The sequence below is a fragment of the Globicephala melas genome, chromosome 3 (genome assembly GCF_963455315.2).
Source record: "Globicephala melas chromosome 3, mGloMel1.2, whole genome shotgun sequence".
Taxonomy (NCBI): Eukaryota; Metazoa; Chordata; class Mammalia; order Artiodactyla; family Delphinidae; genus Globicephala; species Globicephala melas.
In genome coordinates, this window is record NC_083316.1 from 148,418,874 (window position 1) to 148,441,928 (window position 23,055).

At 48.9% G+C, this 23,055-nt stretch overlaps 1 protein-coding gene across 1 annotated transcript in view; it reads left to right on the forward strand.

Annotated features, from left to right (window-relative positions):
- Nucleotides 1–21,012, forward strand: part of NSG2 (neuronal vesicle trafficking associated 2) — a 57,352-nt gene extending 36,340 nt beyond the window's left edge. Inside the window, exons 4-5 of the mRNA XM_030829881.2 lie at nt 18,360–18,470; nt 20,713–21,012. Of these exons, the coding sequence (XP_030685741.1) occupies nt 18,360–18,470; nt 20,713–20,904 (303 nt within the window). The 3' untranslated portion in view covers nt 20,905–21,012. The remainder of the gene's footprint in view (nt 1–18,359; nt 18,471–20,712) is intronic.
- The last annotated feature ends 2,043 nt before the right edge of the window (nt 21,013–23,055 follow it).

Consider the following 23,055-nt stretch of genomic DNA (forward strand, 5'->3'; position numbering starts at 1 on the left):
GGAGCAGAGACTGGATCCAGGCTTGCTCCCTCTTGTACCGCCTGGCACTGCCTCCCTTTTAGACGCCTGCATCCCAGTCTCTGCAGAGCTGAAATTGGACAGCCACACCGCCTTTACCCTGGACACTTGGATGCCTTTCATTTTCTTAATAATAAGTAAAAATCATAATCACAGCAGCGGTAAACCAACTTCATGACCTATCTGCTCAAAGCCCATTTGCCTGCACGTGGGGACAGATTTGTAGCTATGACCCCTCCCCATGGAAACAGCAAGGCTTGTGCAACATCTTAATTCACTGAGTTCCACTTTGTGCAAAATAACCCTGGTAAGATTTGTGAGGCCTTCTGGCCCAGACCGGTTTTTACAAAATACTGGTGATTGACCACATTGCAGTGGAAGCTCCAGGCTTCTCCTTGTCTAAAGCCCGGGCAGGAGGAAGGTCCAGGTGTTTTGAGCAAATGTTAGAACAAAGAGGCTCAACCCGGGCTGGCTGTGTGGTCCTGGGAAGTCCCCTCATGAAGACAGGAATAATAACATCTTCAAATAGTTGTGTGGATTCAGTAAAGCAGTGCATGTACAGCCTGGGGCCTAGCTTCTAGTAGTTGCTCAATAAATACTAGGTCCTCCTTCTCCGTGCCCCCAAATCCTTCCTCCATGATAGACAGTGCTGGGCCTCTTTGCAGCTGTTTCCTAGACATGTGCTTCAGACCCTTCTAATCCCCCACCCTGCCGTGTCCAGTAAGTGTCACAGGTGCTCTGGGTGCCACCTGGGCTGGCTCTCCACTCAGCCCCAGACCAGTCACACTCCCCAGCTCATCACCTTGGACCTCGTTACCTCCCTCCCAGAACAAATTGGGAGCGAGTCCTGGATTCAACCTTTACTGGCTGTTTGACCCTGGACCAACCACTTTTTGGAACCTTATTTCCTATAAAATAGGGTTAAAAAGACTGACTTTACAGAGTCACTGAAAGGTTTAGAATGAATAATGAAAGAAACCATAGTGTTGTATCTGCTGCCCCCAATTTAAAAATTGAGACATTTCACTTGTGGGCAGAATCTCTGTCTTTTCTTGAAAAAGGAGAAGAACAGCCATATTAGGGCCTCATTCCCATCCTTGACAATTGTCTGGGGCTGAGCAACTACCCCATGTGGACGGGACATGTTTCCTCCATTCCCTCCAGTCTCCACCCCTGGCCCTCTTGCCTCAGTTATGTGGCTTGTCTGCTGTGTGATTGCACATAGTAGGTGACCAGGAAAGGATGGCTTCTCTCTTTGATAGGCTGTTTAGATCTAGGTACACTGGTTAAGATCTCTATTCTGCATTTGCCTTTGATTATCGGCTGATAAAGACACAGCCTTGTGAAGTAAGACCTCAGCTTCTCCAACTTGTAAAAGGTTTACTCTCAAAGGTCTTAATATCCTCTGGCCCAAGCTGAACAATGGTTTGCCCTTGCAAAATGAAAAATACCTCAGGAGTCCAGAGATTTATCTCCTGCATAACCTGGGCCCCAGGGCCCCTGTTTCTTCTTTCTAATGATTATGCCAATAGCAAATTCAATTGGAAAATGAGCTATTGCTTTGGAATGTTCCAATTTAAATTGTGCCTTTTCTCTTTCAAGGTTTCCACTAATATAAATGAATTCCTGGCTCTGGCCGGGATCACACTTCTGTACCGTTCCACCTTCCGTGGGGAGTTGCCCTTTCTGGGTTCTGAAAGAGACTCTTGAATTTTTGCTCATATAAAGTTTGAGGCCACAGATGTTTCATTTTCCCTTTCCTTTCAAAAGGCAATTACCTCAGCGGGATTCACTGGGGCCCTAGAGAATGGGCTTCTTTAATGGCTTTTGGGGGGCTTCCATGGGAAGCTGACCAAAGAGTCTGACCAAACATAATCTTTTTGATTTGGGATGGAGAGAACCTTTGTATTCCAAACAGCCACTCTGGTAGCAGCCATTCCAGAGGAAGCGTATGTACACACAACCTTGGGGTTCACATCTGAGTTCAGCTTCTTCTCCACTCATTATTTGAGTTTACTTGGGCAAGTGGCTTAACTTCTTTGGGTCTTACAACATTCTTCATTTATAAAACAGGAAAAACGATAAGACCTACCGTATAGGATTGGTTTTAAGAGTTTTCAATAAGAAATAAAGCAAAACCATAAGCAAAGCCAACTCCTTCTTCAGGAACTGACCCCAAGTGAGGAATGAAACAGAACGGATTCTCACCCTCCAGACCTGACCTGCCATTTCAGCGTTTGCTTTTCTACCCAAGAGATAACATCTCAACAGAAATCATTCTGATACATTCACTTAGAAGGCACTTACCGAACACTGCTTCGGACCAAAGCCAGGCAGGTGATCTGTATGACCTCATGTTGCCTTTCAGAGCCTCTGGGAGCTAGGGATCATCGTAACTCCCATTTCATAGATGGAGAAACTGAGCCTTAGAGCTGTCACAGAACTTGTCTGAAGTCACACAGATAGGAGGGGTGGAGCTGCCAATGGAGAGCATGTATGTTCTCAGAGTCTGCACTAGCTCCAGACTGGCTCTGGTTAGTAGTGATGGCCGTCTGCAGCCTCGTCCCAATATTTCATAAAACCCAAAGGAAATGGTTTCTTTTCTCCTGATTAGTCCAAACAAACCAACAAAAACACCATGGGTTGTTGTTTTGGCCCCTCTGGTTATTTCCCATTCACAGCTATGTGCGTGAGTCTGATGTGTCCAAAATAGGAGAATGAATTCATTAACATTGAGCGAATGCCGTCTGTTTGGCGTGAAAAAAGAAATCACTCAAAGCATGGAACCATGGGACAGGCAGAGGGCACGTGGTTTTAGATCCTGAGGCGTGTTCATTCTTTCCAGGTCCTTGGGATGAATATCTCCGGCTACCAGCTCTGTGCTAGCTGTTGCCCTCTGTGTTTTCACATAGCGATCTCATTTCATCTTTACATTATTAGGATCCCAATTTCCAGAAGAGAAAACTGAGGCCCAGGAAATGTAATAAGAGAACCAGGAGGTGCTGGGGTTAGAATCCAAACATGGGCATTTCTGGCTTCCAAGCCAAGGCTCTGGCCACCACCCCATTTTTCTCTCTTTCTTGAAACAGAACAGACTGATGGAAAATTTTCCATCTGAGGCCACAGTGACACATGCATAGCTGATCTGAGAACATTTGGGCTTGGAGGGTAGATTCAACTTCTAGGTGCTGCTTGACGGTGAGAATGGTGAGCCCTTGACAGGACCAAGTAGCTGAGGGGTCAGCCTACATACCCACAGCTGTAGATTGACAAGGGGTTGGAAGAGTTTTTGGTTCCAGAATCCTTCCGCTGTTTCCTTCTGAGGCTCCCTGCCAAGGAGGTCTGCACATAAGGATGGACCCCAAATGGCAGATGAAGAACTGCCTTATTCACCTGGTGGGCACCCAATAACCCAAGAAGCAGCTTCTCCCATGAGCACAGCTGGGCATGAGGCTCAGAGTGGGAGGCCTAAGTGGTTCTCTAGCTTCTCACCCTGTTTTTTCCACCCTCACCCCAGGAAGAGATCTCATACTGATGGATACTCATCACTGGAGGGGAAATTGAGGTGGGAGGTAGGAGAGAGAGTGTCTGTTCCTAATTCCTAATATCGGGTTCACCTAGTGATAACCTTGGTCAAGATGCTGCAGGGGAGGGGAGGGATGGACGAGAAAGAGATGGCCCAGGCTTCTTCCATGTCGGAAGAGTGAGAACTTTACAGCCATCCTGACCCATGAGGCAAGGAGTCAGAGAAGAGGTGTTCATGGGGCCTGGGCTCTGGGGGGCAGGAAGGGAAGAGTTCACAGCTAGAACCTGGTGCTGCCTTTAAGGCACAGGATCCATCGTATAGCATAGCCATTGCTGCCAGGCTCTGAAACCATAAGATTCACGGTGTCTCTCCTTCAGGGGAAACCAAAAAGGGGACAGCAAGGGGAATTGTGTTGGAGGTCTCTGAGGCCACCCCCAGGTCGATGATTCACTAGAAAGACTCACAGGACTCAGGGTGGAGCTGTAGTCTTGGCTACGCTTTAGTACAGCGGAAGGGTACAAAGCACAGGCAGCAAAGGTAAAAGGTGCAGGGGGCGACCTCCAGAGGAAAGCAGACAGGCGCTTGCAGAGACCTCTTCTAGTGGAGTCACGTGGGACACGCTCGCTTCCCCCAGCAACGAGCTGTGAGCGCACTCATGGAGAGTGGTGGACCGGGGAACTCATTAGAGACTTAGTGCCCAAGGTTTCTGCTGGGGGCTGGCACCCACTGCCTAGCACGTACCCAAGTTCCGGACTCCAGAAGGAAGGCAGGTGTTCAGCCTAAACCACGTTGTCTGCACGGTTTACGCATGGTGAGCCCCTTTTACTAGTTCTGGGAATCGTGGGAGCCCTCCCGATGTCCAAGTTCCAGGACGCCAGCCAGGGCTCAGCCTCCCAAGCGGGCTTTTCCAAGGGCAGCTGTCTCGGGTCTGCTGTGTTAACTCTTTTGTGAAAACACTCCAGGACTCCTCCCAGGTAGGGAGTGTGTGTCTGTGTCTGTGTGGGTGTACGTGTGTAAGGCGGGAGGCGTGAGGAGGTAGAAGGTTGGATAGAGTTTCCTTCCTCCTCATGGACAAAAGTAGCAGAAACTACTACTTCTGAGTAGTTTCTGAGGCAGAAATTGAGGAGAGGCAGGAACGCTTCCTCCCCCAAAGATGGCCACCTTCTGTCCAGGGGCGATCCTGCTGCGTGTGCTGCTGTGTTATTGGCAGGCATTCGTTCTCAGCCTTGCAGGAATTATAGGAAGACGCGGAGTAGCTTATCTGGCTCAGAACCCCCCGCTGGCACGCCTAGCAGTGCTACACATGGGAACTTGGAGAAGATGATTTCTAATTTTCCAAACCAATTTTGTTGACCTGATTTTTTTTTTTTTTTTTAATCAATTCTTCTGCCAAGAAAGGGGATTGAGAAATGAAAGTAGCTTAATGGAACAGGCTATCTGGCCTGCAGGGTTGGTGTTTCCATGGAGATGCGGATGCAGGCTGCATCTAGACAAGGCTCGGCTGGGATGTGGTGAGGCAGCGGTGCACCTCCGACTGTGGCCAGGACGTGTGTAGTCGGCCATCTGGGGCAGGAGACCACCTGCCCTGCACTGGGGCCTGGCTCTGGGCTGGCTGAAGCAAATGGATGTGAGGCCTTCGAAGCTCACACATGTGCTCTTTGTGCTGAGCCCCAGCTGAGAGCTGGCAGGAGGTCAGTGAGGTACGCTCCCCGCCCTTGAGAAGCTCACGGTGCAGTAGGGCGTGCTGACAGGTCTAGAAGTCGTCATAACACAGAGCAACACATGACGGTGGTGAGGATGGAGCGAGGGGGAACCCAGAGAGACCTCACTCCTGAGGGAGAGATCTGCGGAGGCTGCCTGGTGTGTGGGGGTGACACCCTCCAGGGGAAGACAGTGGAAAGGCATGCCAGTAGCAGAAAGCCTAGAACTTTCAGGAACTAAGACTGTACTGTGTGTGTGTATGTGTGTGTGTGTCTACATAGGTCTGTGTGTGTATGTGTGATATGTCTATCTATGTGAGTCCGTGTGTGTTTGTTGTGTCTGTGTGTCTTTGTTATTGTGTGTGTTTGTGCCCATGTGTCTCTGTGTGTGTCTATATATGTCTGTGTGTGTCTGTGTTTGTGTGTGTCTCTGTGTGTGTCTCAGTGCATTTCTCTCTGTGTGTGTGAGGGCTCCTAGGGTCGAAGCAATTGGTGCTGTTGGACAGGTAAGTGGGGGGCCAGAGGATGAAGACAGTGCAGTGCTGAGGGAAGAAAATATGTTTTGGATCCAGACAGACCTGGCTTCTGGGACTTGCTTCACCACTGATGGTCTGGAAAATCCTGACAAGTATGCAACCTCTGCAATCCTCAGTTTCATCATCTGAGAAACAGGAATACGTGCAGGACCCACTTTATGGGCCACTGGGTAGGACTGAGTGAGGTCATCTATGGAAAATGCTGAGTATCTGACCATCAGGGATGTGAGATCCTTGCTTTCTTCTCTTCGGAAGCCAAAGCATTTTGGCCCTCATCTTGATCTAACTACAGTTTCCAGGCCACTTGCATCCAAACCTCCTGGACTTGTGTGGAAATGCTGACCTGTGAGTGCTGGGCTGACCGAGGGAACCCGGATCTCTGGGTGCAGGGTCCAGGGCTCTGCATCTCATCGATCACCTCTATTTGATGCGTCAGGGCTCTGATGCTCAGTAAGGTCCTGGACCCACTGTGTCAGGACACAAAATCTGCCCCAAAGCAGGCTCACGTGGGATCTTCAGCCCTACCGTGAAAGGTTCAGAGGGGTAATTTAATATAGGAAGATCCCATCGGTGGCCAGCAGGGACGGTGGACTGGGAGTGAGAAGCAGCAGAGACTAGGGAGGAGATGGCCCATGGCAGAGATGCTTTTCTCCCCCATCAACATGAATCACCAGCAAATCCTTTAAATAGTAGGACCCTCAGGCCCTCAGAAGCCCAAAGACAGAGGACACTGCCCTGCCCTTGAGGGGCGGCTGTTAGTTGGTCTGGGAGGACAGGTCACAGGTGATGGTAACACAGTGTAACAGCTGAAGGTCCTCGTGCTGAGGAAATAACTGAACCACACTCAGCTCTGATGTTGTACAATTGTTAGGATAACAGTGGTGGCAACAAGAAGCATTCGCTTATCATTTTTACCTTTACGTGGCAATTTGCTGTTTGCGTTATTCATCTCGGTTGTACCTCATGACAGTTTTGTGTAGATCAGTGTAATGATTTGGGGCCACTTTGCAGATGGTGAAGTTGAGGCCTCTCTTCTTCTGGGGTGGCTCGGGCTAGGCTTGGGACGATATTCTACGTGATCAGAGAAAGTTGGATGGGCCACAAATGGGTGAAATGGGAAGAAGCAGAAGGAATCAAGATTTATGCAGGGAGGCATGTGGATAGGAACAAATAACAAGCGTGTAAAAACGGACTGGAGATGGTGGCAGAATTGTAATGGGCGTTTCTCCTCTTGGATTTCCAATATTGTTCTTATAATGGTACAATACATTTTTAATAAAAATGAACTCTAACATAGTTATAGATTTACTGGCAATACAGCATATGGTTAGGCAGCTGGACTTCTGAGTTAGACAGACCTGAGTTCAAATACTCAGTTGTCACCTCATATAGGGAAAGTCTTTCCATTTGCCTCTGATAGACCATCTGTAAAATGGGCACATCAATAGTGCCTTCCCCATAGACTTGTGAGGACACAAAATGATGTAACGTGTGTGTGCTCCCCCTGGATGCTAACGAAGGTCATTACTTTGGGCCAGGCCTATGCTTGAGGGCTTCAGACACTAGCACATTCTGCCTCACAACAGCCGGTGGAGAGAAGTAGGCAGAGGATTCCAAAGGACAATCAGCTTGCCCAGGAACACAGTAATAAGTGACACAGCTGGGCTTTCAGACTGACGATCCAGCTCCAAAGACTCGACTCTATTCATTACTTGGTGATAGGGAGAGGGCCAGGGAAACCAGGGTGTCATTTGGGCAGAATTTATGGATTCCGTGATTCTCTTGCACTTTCCTCTTAAGCCCTATTGTCAGGATCTTTGGGGCAGAGCCAGGAGCAGGGTGCCGGGTGGTCTAATTCTGTCTCTGGAGGTTCCAGCTGTCACATACAAAAGATGAATGTCTGTTGGGAAGCTCTGTTTTTATCTCCCCACAAAGTTTAATTTCCCTGTTATGAGTGGTTCTATTGCTTTGAGATTTCCAGGGTTTGCATTCTTCATAAAGAAGGACGGTTTATTCGGTATCGTGGTGCCGAGATGCTGCAGTACATGAATGTTAATGAAGTTCATGTTTGCTGGCATAATGAGGGTCCTAGATCAGCACCCTGGCTTGGCAGAAGTGGGAGGGTTTTTGTTTTTCTCCTCTCTCTTCCTAACTCCTGGGGTTTCATGTCTGTGGTGACACATCCTCCTAGAATAAGTTTACAGTATACATCGCCTTGCTTCATTGCACTATTGCAAGCAAATGCAGCAGCAGGACTGAGGAATATTTATCAGAAAGTCTGTTAAGGTAGTGTTTAAGATTGAGGGCTACAGAATCAGATATTCCACAGTTCCAGTCAGGCTCTGCTACTTCAATAACCACGTGAGCTCAGACAAGTTGCTCTGTGCCTTCGTGTGCACGGGGGGACTGTAAAATGGGGGTAATACTTAGGCTTATAGGGCTATCATGAGGATTAAAGGAGATATTATATGAAAAGCTCTTGACACAATACCAGTGCACTATTACAGTCAATAAGTGATTGCTATTATTGGTTAAGCCCAGGGGTCAGGACAACACTGGATAATTTATAGACATCATCTCATTTAATCATCACACCAATCTTGTGGGGTGGGATTTTTGTTTCCATTTAACAGAAGAGGAGACGGGAGCTCAGAGAGGTGAAGCATCTTGCTGAAGGTCACACAGCTCATCAGAGGCAGAAGCAGAATGGGAACCTTGTAGGGATGGGACCATAGCTACTGCAGAGAACTGCACGGACGTTGACTAGAATGAAGGTCTAATTCACCCAGCCATCAGAGAAAAGCTTCCCGTCTTTTAGGGCATAGCAGGCAGACAAGAAGATTGTTTCAGGGGCAAAACTAATCATTTCCCAGCATCATACAGACTACTTCAGATGACCCAATGCAATGATTTTATCCAGTTACCCTGTCAGGTGTGGAACAGTTAAAAGGGGCCCTAAAATTCACTCTTCGTAGTGTTTTGTGCCAAAAATGAAGAAAGAGGTGTGGGGGTAGGGAATGTGGGATGTACATTCTGCTCTGTGCCAGGTCTTGAGCTGGGACCACAGAGGCAAACATACAATAGAATGGATAGTCGTGATACAGGGGGCTGAGTGCTAAGTGGTGAAGGGAAAAAAAGTGTGGTGAGAACACAAATTGGCAAGGGAAGGCTTCCCAGAGGAGGTGAGATGTTGTAAGTTGGGCTTTGAAGCATGACTAGGAGTTCTCCAAGGAAAAAAGAGCTGAAAAGGTATACAAGAGAAATACATGTTGAGAAATGGCAGTCTTCCTGAGTGGTTGGAGCCTTTGAAGTACCTGCTGAGAAGCATGGCAGATGATATGGCAAGACGGAGGAGTGCACATCTATATAGCACATATGCCAGACACTGTGGGAAAGCACCCTGGGGCTGCCACAGCCAATGACCACACACTGGATTAATGCAACAGAAATTCATCCTTTCCCAGTTCTGGAGATCAGTAGTTCAACGTCAAGGTGTTGGCAGGGCCATGCTCCCTCTGAAGGCTAGAGAAGGATCTATCTTTGCCTCTTCCAGCTTCTGGTAGGTCCATGTGTCCCTTGGCTTGTGGCTGCATCACTCCAATCCCTGCCTCCCTATTCACATGCCCTTCTCTTCTCTCTATGTGTTTGTCTCCCTCTGTGTGTCTCACATAACGGGACTTGTCCTTGGATTTAGGACCCACCTGCACAATCCAGGGATGATTTCATCTCAAGAGCATTAGCTTACTTACATCTACACAGACCTCTTTTCCAAATAAGATCATATTTACAGGTTCTGGTGATTAAGACATGGACATATCTTTTGAGACGCCACCATTCAACGCACTATAGGGCTTCCCATCCATTATCTGATTTAATCCTCAGAATTCTGAGGGGCAGATACTACTATTACTCCCCTTTGCAGAAGTGGACACTTGTTGAAACAGTTAAAGGTAAACTGTACGAGAGCAGGAGCCTCACTGTCCTCCTCAGCACTGTACGCCCAGTGTGTAGAATCCTCTCTGGCACATGTAAGCACTTAATATTTAGTGAATAAATGCTTTACGAGAAGTATAGCATAGGCTACGAGCCCAGGCCATACTCTAGAGAGTTAGACTCCTGACTATATTACTTAATTAGCTGTGTGACCTTGAGAAAATTATGTAACCTCTCTGTGCCTTAGTCTAAAAAGTGAAAATGTACTATCTTGTAGGGCTGTTGTAAGAATAAATCCACATGAATGGATAAAGAAGATGTGGCACATGTATACAATGGAATATTACTCAGCCATAAAGAGAAACGAAATTGAGTTATTTGTAGTGAGGTGGATGGACCTAGAGTCTGTCATACAGAGTGAAGTAAGTCAGAAAGAGAAAAACAAATACTTTATACTAACACATATATGTGGAATCTAAAAAATTGGTTCTGAAGAACCTAGAGGCAGGACAGGAATAAAGACGCAGACATAGAGAATGGACTTGAGGATATGGGGAGGGGGAAGGGTAAGCTGGGACAAAGTGAGAGAGTGGCGTGGACATATATACACTACCAAACGTAAAATAGATAGCTAGTGGGAAGCAGCCGCATAGCACAGGGAGATCAGCTCGGGGCTTTGTGACCACCTAGAGGGGTGGGATAGGGAGGGTGGGAGGGAGGGAGATGCAAGAGGGAAGAGATATGGGGACATATGTATATGTATAACTGATTCACTTTGTTATAAAGCAGAAACTAACACACCAATGTAAAGCAGTTACACTCCAATACAGATGTTTAAAAAAAAAAAAGAATAAATCCACGTCCAGTGCTGAGAAAAGTGCCTGGCACACAATCTGTGCTTAGTAAACGGAAGTGTGTTGTGTTATTCCACACTGCCTCTCAGGAGGGGAGGCATACAGGTCGTGGTTAATTAGAGTGCTCTGGGAAAAGTGTGTCAGGAGCGGTGAGCAGACAGGGCAGTGGCTAAATAGCACCTGAAGACTCTGGGGAAGAGAAGAAACTTGACCTGAGTCTAGGATGAGCAGGAGCTTCATGGACTTGGGAGGGGAAGCTGGCGTTCCGGGCAGAGGGCCCAGCAGTGCCGGAGCTTCGAGGTGGGGGAAATGAGGGTGCAGTCAGGTAGCAGGGGGAGGGGTTGGGGCCGAAGAGGCACATCGAGTTTCCGTCAGGAAGGGCCTTGTCTGCTCTGTAACGAGTTCAGACTTGACCCTGTCGGTGTGATGGCTCATTCACCAGGGAAGCAGCAATGCTCAGGCTGGCTTGTTAGAAAGTCTAGGGTGGTCTTAGAAGCCGGGAGGCTGGAGGCCAGGAGAGCAGCAGGGAGGCCGCTGCATGCAGGGGTGAGGTGATGGTGGTCCTACCCAGGGAAGTTATGATGAAGATGGTGGAGAGAAATGAACAAACCACACCAGAGGCAGAAGCTCCGGGAACCGGTGACTGACGGGTGGGGCTGGGGACAGAAGCGGGAGGTCTGGCAGTGTTGGCTGCAGGACAACCCACTCGCCTCTGGACCTCTGCAAGGTCCAGAGGCTAGTGGGCAGAGCTGCTTCCCACCACAGCTGAGGGGAAGACAGCAGGCTGGTTCTGGCATGGTGCCCTTGAGGGACCTCGAAGCATTGTTCAGACTTATCTTTTACTAAATGTGGGACCTGAAGCAAGTCACCTAACCTCTCAGAGCCTCAGTTTCTCCATCAGCAAAATGGGGTTAAGAATTCTACTTTCTTCATATGATGGTGGTGATATTAGTATACAGTAAGCTCCCAATAACTCTTAGCATCTTTTGTTACTGTGACTACCACTGCTGCTGCTATTATCACTATATGGAGGAGTGGATCACAGGGTGGTCACGATGACTGCCATTTCAGTGCACCTTCACCAGAGGCCCTGGCTGCACACTCTTTTAAGTTCTTCCTCTATTCTCTCCCTGACCTATGCCCAAAAGCTGGAGGAGAGATCTTGGGCAGGTCTTAGCTGATGCTAACCCAAACCCTGAGTTTTTTCAAGGTTAAGGTACTTTATTTTGAGCATGTGTATGGGCGGGTGGTGGAAGGGGTTGAGACTAGGGGCTGGAGAAGTACAGATGTTTCAGTGCCCCACCCCATCCCATGTGATATGGTTTGGACCAGGTTGAGTGTCTGCGTGTGTGTATGTGGGGAGTAAGGGTGTGCATGTGTGTGTGTGCATGTGTATATGGGTGTGTTCATCCTCCAGGTCTTAAGTCAATTCAGCATTTCAGTTCAGGAAGTGTTTACGGGTGACCCCCACCGTGGGAGCCATGGTGCTGGGTACAGAGGAAAGGATGAGATTGCTGGCTGCCCAGGGCACTCCCAGCAGAGGGAGGGTTCAGAGGTATGAGGAGGTAAGGATGACATGGTGGATCCCATCAGGGCAGCCCAAGCAGGCCCCAGATACAGAGCAGGGCAGGATCAGGTGTTCAGGGAAGGGGCCCCAGGGCTGAACCAGGAGGTTGATGAGGAAGGACACGGTAGTGGGGATGATGTGTTCCAGGGCTGGGCAAGGCACGGATAAGCATGAAAGAAGGAGCCCTCAGCAGCCTGGGGGTGGGGGGGTGGCTGGAGGGGAAACTGTGAGTCAGGGACCGGTGGCCTAAGAGGCTGGAGGGTGGCAGAGGGACGCAAGGCTGGGCAGGGCATTACCTGGAAAACACTGGATGAAAGCTGGAGGAAGCTCCTCTCCTGGGCAGGACAAGGGTGATCTTGGTCTCCAAAGGCCTATAGGGTCTCACCTCAGCACTCTTTCCCCCTTGCCCCTCCTCCCATCTCAGTCAGACCGCTTCTTCCACGTCCACTGAGACCCTGAGCTCCTCTTCTTTTTAGGGGTTTGGGGCTGCGCCTCGGTCTAGGTGGCTCTGGCCCAGGGTCTTCTTGTGTGGGGCTCTTTCTCCCACTCTTGCCCACCATATCTGAGGCTCCCCTCCTATTCGCTGTTCCACATCCTGCTGTGGTCTTGTTTTGAAGTTATTTATTTGGTGATTTGCTGGTTCGGCGTCTGACCCTCTCCCTGCCGTACACTCCCACTGTATGGCGGCATCTGGCTCACAGTGGACCCTCTAATAAACATGTGCTGAGTGCATGAAGGGATGAGCAGGGAGATGGGGAGCAGAGAGGACCCAGTCTCTAAGGAAACACTCAAATCAGCATTGAGAACTTGTTTATTTCTAATCCAAGGCTGTTACGTTCAGGAGGTAAAGCCAAGGGCTTTAGAATGTTTCCAAGCAACAAGGCTATATAAACGGAGTCAATCAATACTGATGTGCTGCTGGCTTTCACATTCAGAGGTGCTGTACGGGGGAAGTGGGGACCGCTCTCCCGGGTCCTCTGAGGCTCCCCTGCCACATCAGGAGCTTTGCTGCAGGGACCAAGCACTAGGACCTCTGACTTCCAAGAATCTAATCCGTCGGAAAGGGAGAGGCCAGCTTCAGGATGCCCCACCTTCAGGAAAAATCTCACCCTGGAACCAATCAGAAACCTTGGTCTCCCCCTCCCACCCCAGCCAATAGCCAACACTGACTCAGTCATTAAGAATAGGAATCCAGACCCAGCTCAACATCCTCCTTCCTCCTTCCTTTTCACACCACTCTGCTCACCTCCCAGGCCTTCTCAAGCCATTGACCCCTTCCACCCTTACAGCCCCAGGTCTGGCCTATTTAGGGCATATGTCCTGGTGCATCAGCCTCCCTGCCTCCGGCGTTGCCCCTGCAAACCTGCTTCCAGGTCCGCCTCACTCCTCCCTTCCCCCACCATACCATCTTTCCAAAACGTAATTCTAATCCAGTCATTCCCCTGCTTAAAATCTTCAGGGGCTCTCTGCCACCCTGGAGATAAAGCCCAAGTTTTAGCTTGGTCCTTCCTTATCTATTCTCTTCCTACCTACCCATTGCCCGAGGCCTGTCTCTCCCTCACTTGCATCCTCCGGACCAGCCATGACAAACCATATGATGTTTCCAGAACAGCCCCAGCTTCTGCACTGTGGCAGGTGTGACTTCCCCGCTCAGAACCTTCTTCCTCCCCTATCCTGGCATTCTTCCCTGAAGTTACTTCCGGAGTCACCTCCCACAGGAGGCCTTCCCCGATCTCCCCAACCGCAGGCTGGTTAGGCCCAGCAGCCCTCTGTGCTGATGTCCTCACTCATGGTGCCAACCTTGTGTTACAAGGTGCCTGTGTCCTCCTGTCCACCTCTCCCCCGCCCTGTGGGCTGTGAAGACTTGAGGGAGGGCTTGTGCCCGATTCACAGCCCTGAACTCTCTGACCTCCACAGGCTCTTAAGGAATGACCGACCTCTAGTTGTTGCAGAAGTTACCAAGATTCAGGGCGGGGAGGCAGACTTATCTTCGCCTAAAACGGCCTCCCATCACCCTCGTGCTGGGGCCACGGAACACGTGGCAGAAGTTAGCCTTGCTCGGAAGAATGCCCTGAGGTGAGCTGCACCCCTGGCATCCCAGTCAGCATCAGACCTTGACTCTGATGGTCATATAGGCCACCCTGCCTGGGGTCTGTGTCCCGCACTCTTCTCAATACTTGCCTGCACACAGCAACTGCCTTGGGATTCTGATGTAATTGGTCTGAGACGGAGCCAGAGCATCAGGATCGCTTAAAACGCTGCCCAGGTGATTCTAAGCTCAAGGACCCTCATACACAGTCATACTGGAGTAGCGGGTCTCATGTCTGGTTGTACATTAAAATTACCTGGAGAGTGTCCTGGACCCACCATCCCTGACCAGATAAATAGAATCCACTGGGGTAGTGGCCATCTAGGCATCAGCACTGAATCCTTTAGGATCCTCCCTCTCTCTCTTCTCTCCTCCCTCTCTTTTCTTTTTTCAGAAACATTTGCTATGCTCACCCTGTCAAGCCATAGGAGTGCTATGGGGAATCAGATCCTGCCCCTCCTAGGTGGAGGGTGTTAACTCAGGGCTGTTAGGAATGAAAGAGGTCCCCCCCACACCAAAAAAAACCCACCATAAAGGGAACCTGTCTCACAGCCAGCCTGCCGGGCCCTGCTTCAGCTCCCAGCTCCACCACCAGCCTGCTGGGAACCAGGGAAAGCGTCCAGCCCTGCCTGGGGACGCCCACACTGGAGTCTTGTCCTGCTTCCAAGTCAGTGAAGAGACCTGGCTCTCTGCTCAGTCGGAGATTGGGGCTGTATGGGGTCATTTGGAGGGGGAGCTCTCTGAGGGTTCCCCCAGATCCTGCCTCAGGTGGTGGCAGGGCGGGCTGCAGCTCTCGACTTTTCCTTTGCATGTTCAAGGTCTGCGACCGTGGAGGCGACTGTGAGCGTGTCTGTCCCCGTCATGGGGGCAGCTCTGATGACGGGGTGCTAGCAGGAGTTTAAGGTCCATTTGACAAAGTCAGCCGGAGCTCTGGGCATGTTTTAGAAAGTTGAGGTAAAATTCACATACCATAAAGTTGAGAACGTAGAGTGAAAAGTCCAGTGGCATTGAGTACATTCACGATGTTGTGCAGCTATCACCTCGATCGAGTTCCAAAAGGTTTTCATTACCCCCAAAGGAAACTCTATCCCCATTAGCAGTCATTCCCTGTTCCCCGCATCCCAGTCCCTGGCAACCACCAGTCTGCACTCTGTCTCTATGGATTTACCTATTCTTGATATTTTGTACAAATGGAATCATACAATAGGTGGCCTTGCATTCAGCATGTTTTTGAGGCCCATCCACATTTGTACGAGAACGTCATTCCTTTTTATTGCTGAATAATATTCTATTGTACAGATAGACCATAATTCGTTTACCCACTCATCAGCTGATTATGTTTGGGCTATTTCTACCTTTTGGCTATTGGGAAAACTGGGCATTTAAAATTCTTTACATCTATACTCCAAACACCTGCTGACTGGGTGTTCTTAGGTCCTCAGCGATGAGTGGTGGTCTTGGGTGGCTCCTGTCCCTGTACTAATCGAATACTATCTTTGGAGGTTCTAAGGGGTGCATGCGTCTTTGGGGGTACCTCTTGCTCCAAATTCTGGCCTCTGACATCTCCATCTCTCTCCACATCTTGCTGGGTGACTCCAGTCTGACCTCTGTACCATCTCACCCCATGTTGTCACCACCCTAGTCCTGGGGAGGAGGCTGATGAGTGAGCAACAGGCCGCAGCTGAGGGTTTGGGATGTGAATGGAGAGGGTGGACAGCACATTGTGTGGACAGTAGTTTAGAACTGAATTTTATGTGTCACCATGTAAAAGGAAAAAACATTTTTTCTCTATACTCTCACTTCTGACACCAAATGTGTGGGGTTTTTTTCCATACCATGCACTTTTCCAATTCTTGGTGGAGGATTTCCTACAACTTAACTCAACTCTGACATTAACTGTCCTGAGTCAGTACAGACCCCACAGGTCGAGAGCTCAGTCCCACAAGACTGCCTCCACTTCAGATACCAGTCACAAATCTCAGGCTGACATCTGAACTTCTGACTGACTGGCTATAAACTGGGGGCTTCTGCAACCTCCTCCACGGTTCAGTAATTTGCTGGAATGGCTCACAGAACTCAGGAGAGCACTTTACTTAGTATTACTGGTTCATTATGAAGGATGATAAAGCCAGATGAGGAGATACATGGGGTGAGGTCTGGAAGGGTCCCAAGCACAGGAGTTTCTGTACCAGTGGAGTTTGGGGTACACCACCCTCAGGGGCATGGATGTGTTCTTGTTCACCAACCTGGAAGCTTTCTTAGTCCCTTCGATTAGGGTTTTCTGGAAGCTTCATGATTCATTAAGACGTTGGCCATGTGTGGTTAACTTCATCTCCAGCCCCTCTTCCCTCCCTGGAGGTCGGGGAGGCAGTTAAGTTACAACCCTCCAATCAGTGGTTAGTTCCTCTGGCAACCAGCCCCCATCCTTAGGGACTTTCCAAAAGTCACCTCATAACATAATATAACATAACATTAACTCAGGTGTAGTTGAAAAGGGGTTGTTATGAATAATAGAAGCTGCTCCTTTCACCTTTATGGATCAGAGTTATTTCAGGAACTGGGCACAAAAACCAAATATTACAACAAAAGATGCTGCTACCCTGCTCTTATCACTTAGGAAATTACAAGTGTTTTAGCTCTGTGCCAGGAACTGGGAACAAGACCAAATAGATATATTTCTTATATCACAATAGCACATCGTCCTAAAACTTCATACACACACATGCACAGGAACTTCTCACGGACAATGTCTGCCCATAGGATTCAGATGGATGTCTCCCACACCCATCTTCCTCTTTTCCTTTTCAAATTCCTTCCATCCAGTATTTACGGCTGCTAACCAATGACTCCATTTGGAGTAATGTAGAATCCCATCTCCTCCTGTCCTTATAAACCATGTCCTGAGGTAGGAAGGAGATGGGATAGGGACGCCCCCCCACACTCCAAAGTTGATTTTAGTTTTCTTCTGAATCACAATAAGCCTTCTCTCCATGATAGGAATTCTACCATATTTCTAGGCCAACTGACTCAAAAGCCCAGCAGCTTTAAAAATAACATGAAAAAAGTCTGCTTATAAGACTAGGTGCCCAGCATCATGGGGGTTACCCTACCACTTTGTACACAGGCGGTGGGATGGGGCCAGTGCAAACCTGGAGGTGCCTCTGAAATTAGCTACTTAGTCCTTTCTGGTAAATCCTGTTGGTGACTTCAGTTTGTTTGGTGTTGTATTTTTTTTAAAGCTTACTTGTTGATAACGGTTAGGAGCTGGGCTTTCACTATGAGCAATTTGGAGACCATTAGATGCTTCTGAGCAGAGAAGGGACATGCCTTGAGTTCAAGTCTGAATGGACTTCTCAGGTTGCTGTGTGTGAATACATGTAGGGGTAGAGGAGGCCCCTAGTTAGAAGGCAGTTTCAGTACTGCAGGTGAGAGGTGATGATGGCTTTGGCTGCAAAAGAGATGATTTAGGGGGTCAGAAGTGATTGGATTATGGATATGTTGGAAGGCAGAAATGACAGCTTCTGCCGGTAACTAGGATGTCGAATGTGAGAAGAAGAGAGAGTCAGAGATGACTTCAAACTTTTTGGCCTGAGTGACTGCAAAGGTGAGGTTGACCTTTCCTGAGATGGGTAAAAATGCAGGGCGTGGAGCAGGTTTGGGATGGGAGGGAGGCAGGAGTTTTATTTGAGAACGCACTTCAGGTGAGTACTGGACACCCAAGTGGAGGTGGAATGAGCATTGATACCTGAGACTGGAATTCAGCAGTGGCAGGGAGGGAGGTGATGGGAGGCAGGAACACCGTAAGTGAGGGCTTAATGGTCATCCCCCTGCCCCCACAGAGTTAACAGGAAAAGTAAATGGGGAGGAGGTGGAAATCACACATTGGGCCAAGACGGAGCTTCCGAGAGTTTCTGGAAGAAGGAGACACCGAGACCCAAAGACTGCAGATGGTTTGCTCAGGCTCACGCTCCAAGTTGGTGACAGAGCTGAGACAGAGCTGGTTCTTTGGGCCCCTGGCCACCCCCTACTCTTTCTAACATACCAGGCTGCCTATCGGCTCTGGGTTTCGAAGGCTGCACCACGTGAAATGAAGTCAGGCAAGCTGAGGCTGGAGGATTCTGTTTTGTTTTCTCCAGGTCACCATCCTCGTCAGCCTGGCCCTAGCTTTCCTCGCCTGCATCGTGTTCCTGGTGGTTTACAAAGCCTTCACCTATGACCACAGCTGCCCAGAAGGATTTGTCTATAAGGTAAGGGACTTCTGGCAGGGGAGTGGCCCAGGTGACTGTCAGCTTCAATTAAAGCGTTTATCAATGTCTTCTTTTCATCAGCATTTAAATTCTGGGTATGGCTGTTTAAAATGTAAGATGTGTCCAGAGAAAATGAAAACACTAATTTGAGGGCTTCCCTTGTGGTGCAGTAGTTGAGAGTCTGCCTGCGGATGCAGCAGACACGGGTTCGTGCCCCGGTCCGGGAAGATCCCACATGCCGCGGAGCGGCTGGGCCCGTGAGCCATGGCCGCTGAGCCTGCGCGTCCGGAGCCTGTGCTCCGCAACGGGAGAGTCCACAACAGGGAGAGGCCTGTGTACTGCAAAAAAAACAAAACAAAGAAACAAAAAAACACATGTCCTTTGGTTATGCTACATGACTTCCTAAGATGACATTTTTAGTTGTTAGAAGCTGAGGTTCGGAAAGATTGGCAACAACTGTCAATAGGAGACAGTGGAATAAACTATGATGTATCCGCACAATGGAATCTCAAACAACTGTGAAAATGAGTGAGGGGGGGCTCCAGACGTGGACACAGAATACCCTCCAGGATAATAGTGAAGAAAAAAAGGTGCCACATTGGAGTGAGAAAAGGGGAGGTCAGGGATGTTCACTTCTATTTTCAGAAAGAAATTCTGGATGGATAAATTTTAAAAAACTAAGAAAAATGGTGACTCAGGTGGGCAGGGAGGGGACAGAAAGAATAGGGCTGGGGAGCAAGGCTGCTCTGGATGTATCTTACTCTACATTCGTCCTTGTGTGTATCAGTGTTTGATGTATTTGTAAAAATAAATAAAAAAAAATAATTCCTGAAATTAAAAACAAGCTAAAATCTAGCTGTATATCAAGTTGGGAACATAAACTTACCAAGAAAATAAATATTCCAAATGACTGTAGAATGCAGTATATTGACTGTACACCCTTAGTGGCATATATTCTAAGGACACAGAGAGCTGCAGAGAAATCCTATAGTTCCTTCAGTAGTCTAACTATTACTCATAATATTGCTGTTATTTTGTGACCATTTGATATATATTGTAGGATAATGCAAATATATAATTATATTAATGTTGTCAGGAACCAAAGCTTTTGGTATAAGAGAAAAGAGTTACAACTATCCAATCAAGGGAATGAAATGGACAGCAGTTGGCTGCAGGCAATGGCCCAGAGGAGGAGTTGGGGGTGGGTGAATCAGCCAGGTAAAGAGCTACCAAGTGTCTACTGTAATCCCACAGTCAGTAAGCAGAGGATGTTGACCTTGAATTAGTATCATCAGCAGCTTCCTCCCTCCCTCTCTCTCCCTTTTTCTTTCTTTTCTTTCTCTCTCTCTTTCTCCCTTCATTCCTTCCTTCTTTCTCTTTCTTTCCCTCCTTCCTTCCTTCCTTCCTCTCCCTCCCTCCCTCCCTCTCTTTCTTTCTTTTCTTTTCTTTCTCTTTCTTTCTTTTTCTTTCTCTCTTTCTTCCCTCCTTCCTTCCTTCCCCTCTCTCTCCCTCCCTCCCTCCATCTCTCCTTCTCCCTCCCTCCTTCCTCCCTTCCTTCCTCTCTTCCTCCCTCCTTTCCTTCCTTCCTCCCTCCTTTCCTTCCTTCCTTCCTTCCTCTCTCTCTCCCTCCATCCCTCCCTCCTTCTCTCTCTCTCCCTTTCTTTCTTTCTTTCTTCTTTACTTTTTATTGAGGTGTAATTGGCATATAACATTATATTAGTTTCAGGTATACAACATAATGATTCAATATTTGTATATATTGCAGAATAGTCACCACTATACATCTAGTTAACATCTATCACCCTGAATCGTTGCAAATTTTTTTCTTGTGTTGAGAACTTTTAAGATCTACTCTATTAGCAACTTTCAAAAATGCAACTTTCAGTATTATTAGCTACAGTCACCATGCTATGCATTACATCCCCAGGACTTATTTATTTTATAACTGGAAATTTGTACCTTTTGACCACCTTCACCCATTTCTCCTACCACCTCTCCACCTCTGGGAACCTACAACCTAGCATCAGGTTAGTTTCTTCTGGCTTCAAGTAGGTGGCAGCTTTGATGATGGTGATGACGCTGGGGAAGGCCTGATGAGGGCCAGGCGCAGGCCAGGTACCATCCCCCGCCCTCTGGCTGAGAGCCTGGCGTGCCTGTGGGCCCCAGGTGGGGTGGCCGTGTTGCAGGGCGGGTCGGAAGCAGTCCACCGAGCTACCCCTGACTCTGTCTCTCTCTTCCCCAGCACAAGCGCTGTATCCCGGCCTCCCTGGATGCTTACTACTCATCCCAGGACCCCAGTTCCAGAAGCCGCTTCTACACGGTCATCAGCCACTACAGCGTGGCCAAGCAGAGCACTGCCCGGGCCATCGGGCCGTGGCTGTCGGCAGCCGCCGTCATCCACGAGCCCAAGCCGCCCAAGACCCAGGGCCATTAGAGGCCCACCCCCAGCCAGAATCGGGGGCGGAGAGGGGGACCCCCGCGGGCTAAGCCAAGCTCCAGTTACAAGACAACACTGTACTCCCGGGATATGGGGGCGGGGGTGGGGCCGGGGGTGGGGGTGGGGGTATCTCACCGAAAATCTCCTGCACTGGAGTTGTCTGAATCAATATTTCTTTTCGTCCTTCGGTATGGTTGATTCGTCCCCGAGTCAGGCTCATGTACAAAGGCATGTTTCGTGTTGACTGTTCCCATGTAAGATATTTTCAAAGCCACTGCTTATTATTTGTTAGGAAAATTTAAAAACGGAAGAGGAAAGAAACAAAGAAAATGAACAAAAAAGGGTGAGACTGGCTGCACCTGGAAGACACTGAAGGGTAGTAAAGAGCACAGATGCTCTGGGCCTCTTAGACGAGAGAGGGTAGCTTCCGTGTGAGCTTCGGAAGGTCCAGAACTTGTGAGTGATGCAGGCGGGCTGCTTGCCTTGGCCTCCGGTCTGCAGGGGAGGAATACCAGAAGTTAGGAACTTCTGAGTTGGAGAGAAGCACTGATTTTGGCATTTATAAGCCCAGGATGCATGCAACCCAGAGAGAAAAGCCTCCACCACGTCGTGTGTTTTGCAAAGTTAGCACAAACTCGTCTGTATGGGCATCGGAGCTGGGGCCGGGCTGCATGGCCTAGGGATGTGTAGGGCATAAGAAACACTGAGCAGCGGACAGACTTCCTTTGTCTTTCTCTTGTGTTTCTAGCCCTACACCTGGGTATTGCCCAGGAGACAGAAAGGGTAGAAAGAGAAGAAAGGAGAGGCTGCGGGAAGAAAGCCCAGCGTGGGCATGTGACATTTGGCCAAGCTATAAGCACAGCACCAAGTTTAAAATCTGTGTCTGTTTGCTGTTTCCCAAAGTGCTAATAACACGAGGAAGAACAGGAAGGGTCCTAACCAGGAACCTCAGGTGACAGCCAGGGAGACTTTTCACTGGAGCTGCAGCAAAGCCAAATCATTTCTAAAGGAAGCTAAGACCTGTGGCCGTCTTTTGGCCACTCCTTTGTGTTGACAGGGGGCACCGTCCAAACTCCGCAGTCTGGTTCTGGAAGCTCCTAGCCAGGTGGCAGCATCTGACATTGCCCAGGCCTCCCGTGGCCCTGGTCCCACCTCAGGCGCTCCCGCAAACGTTTTGGGGAGAGCCCCTCTGTGTGGCGTTGGCTCCAGGTCCAGCAAAGCCAGCACTGGCTGGGAGAGGCTGTATGAGGTGTGGTACTGGCTCCCCTCGAAGCTCAAACAGGCCGTTTAAAGGGCATTTTGTTGCGTGTGGCTTTGCTATGATGCTGAAATCATCGTACATAATAGCTGGGTAATAAGACAAGCGTAGCTCAAACTAGTCTGCTGAAAGCTATCATCTGACCTTTCCTCCCTCCCCACCCTTCAGTCACCTCGAGTCACTTGTAAATTCATTGGTCACCTAAAGCGGAATAACAAGTTGTCCCTAGCAAAACTGCTGAGCGCTTTATAATTTTGTGGTGTATTTTTGTCGGTAGGTAGCAGAGGCTGAAGTATTTTTTGGTGTAATCCTTGGACTTTTCTGACAGGAAACAAATAAAGATAGATGTGTCTGGGTCTTGACCTTCCTTTGCATTTTTCTTTATCTTCTGCTCAGTGAGCCTGCTGGGGAAGATGCTGGGGGCAGGGGTCCCTGAGGATGGGTGAGCTCTGGGGGCAGAGTGTCCTGTTAGGCTGGGGCTGGATCTGGGCTGTGGAGGGAATTCCACCCTCAGCCGAATGGGTCTGAAATGATGCTGAGATCAAAAGCAAAGGACCAAGAGGTGCACCTGGCTCTTATCTTGCAGCCCAACATCCTTCATCCTATGAGCATCTGCTGAGCACCTGCAGAGGGCCAGGCTGTGCCGGGCATGGGGCATTCAGCCACGAATGACACATATTCACTCTCTGAAGTCTGGAGGTAGGGTCGGATGTGGAAACAGACATTGGCACAAGAAGAGTCTGAGGGTGCCATTGACAGAATGCATTTGGCCAATAGCTTAAGGAGGAAGCTGGTGGGTGATGAGTGGTCCGTTTTCATAATGAGCTCATTTAAGGCTTATTATTACCTAGGCAGGTAGAGATTATTGGTCCCCATTTGACAGATGAAGA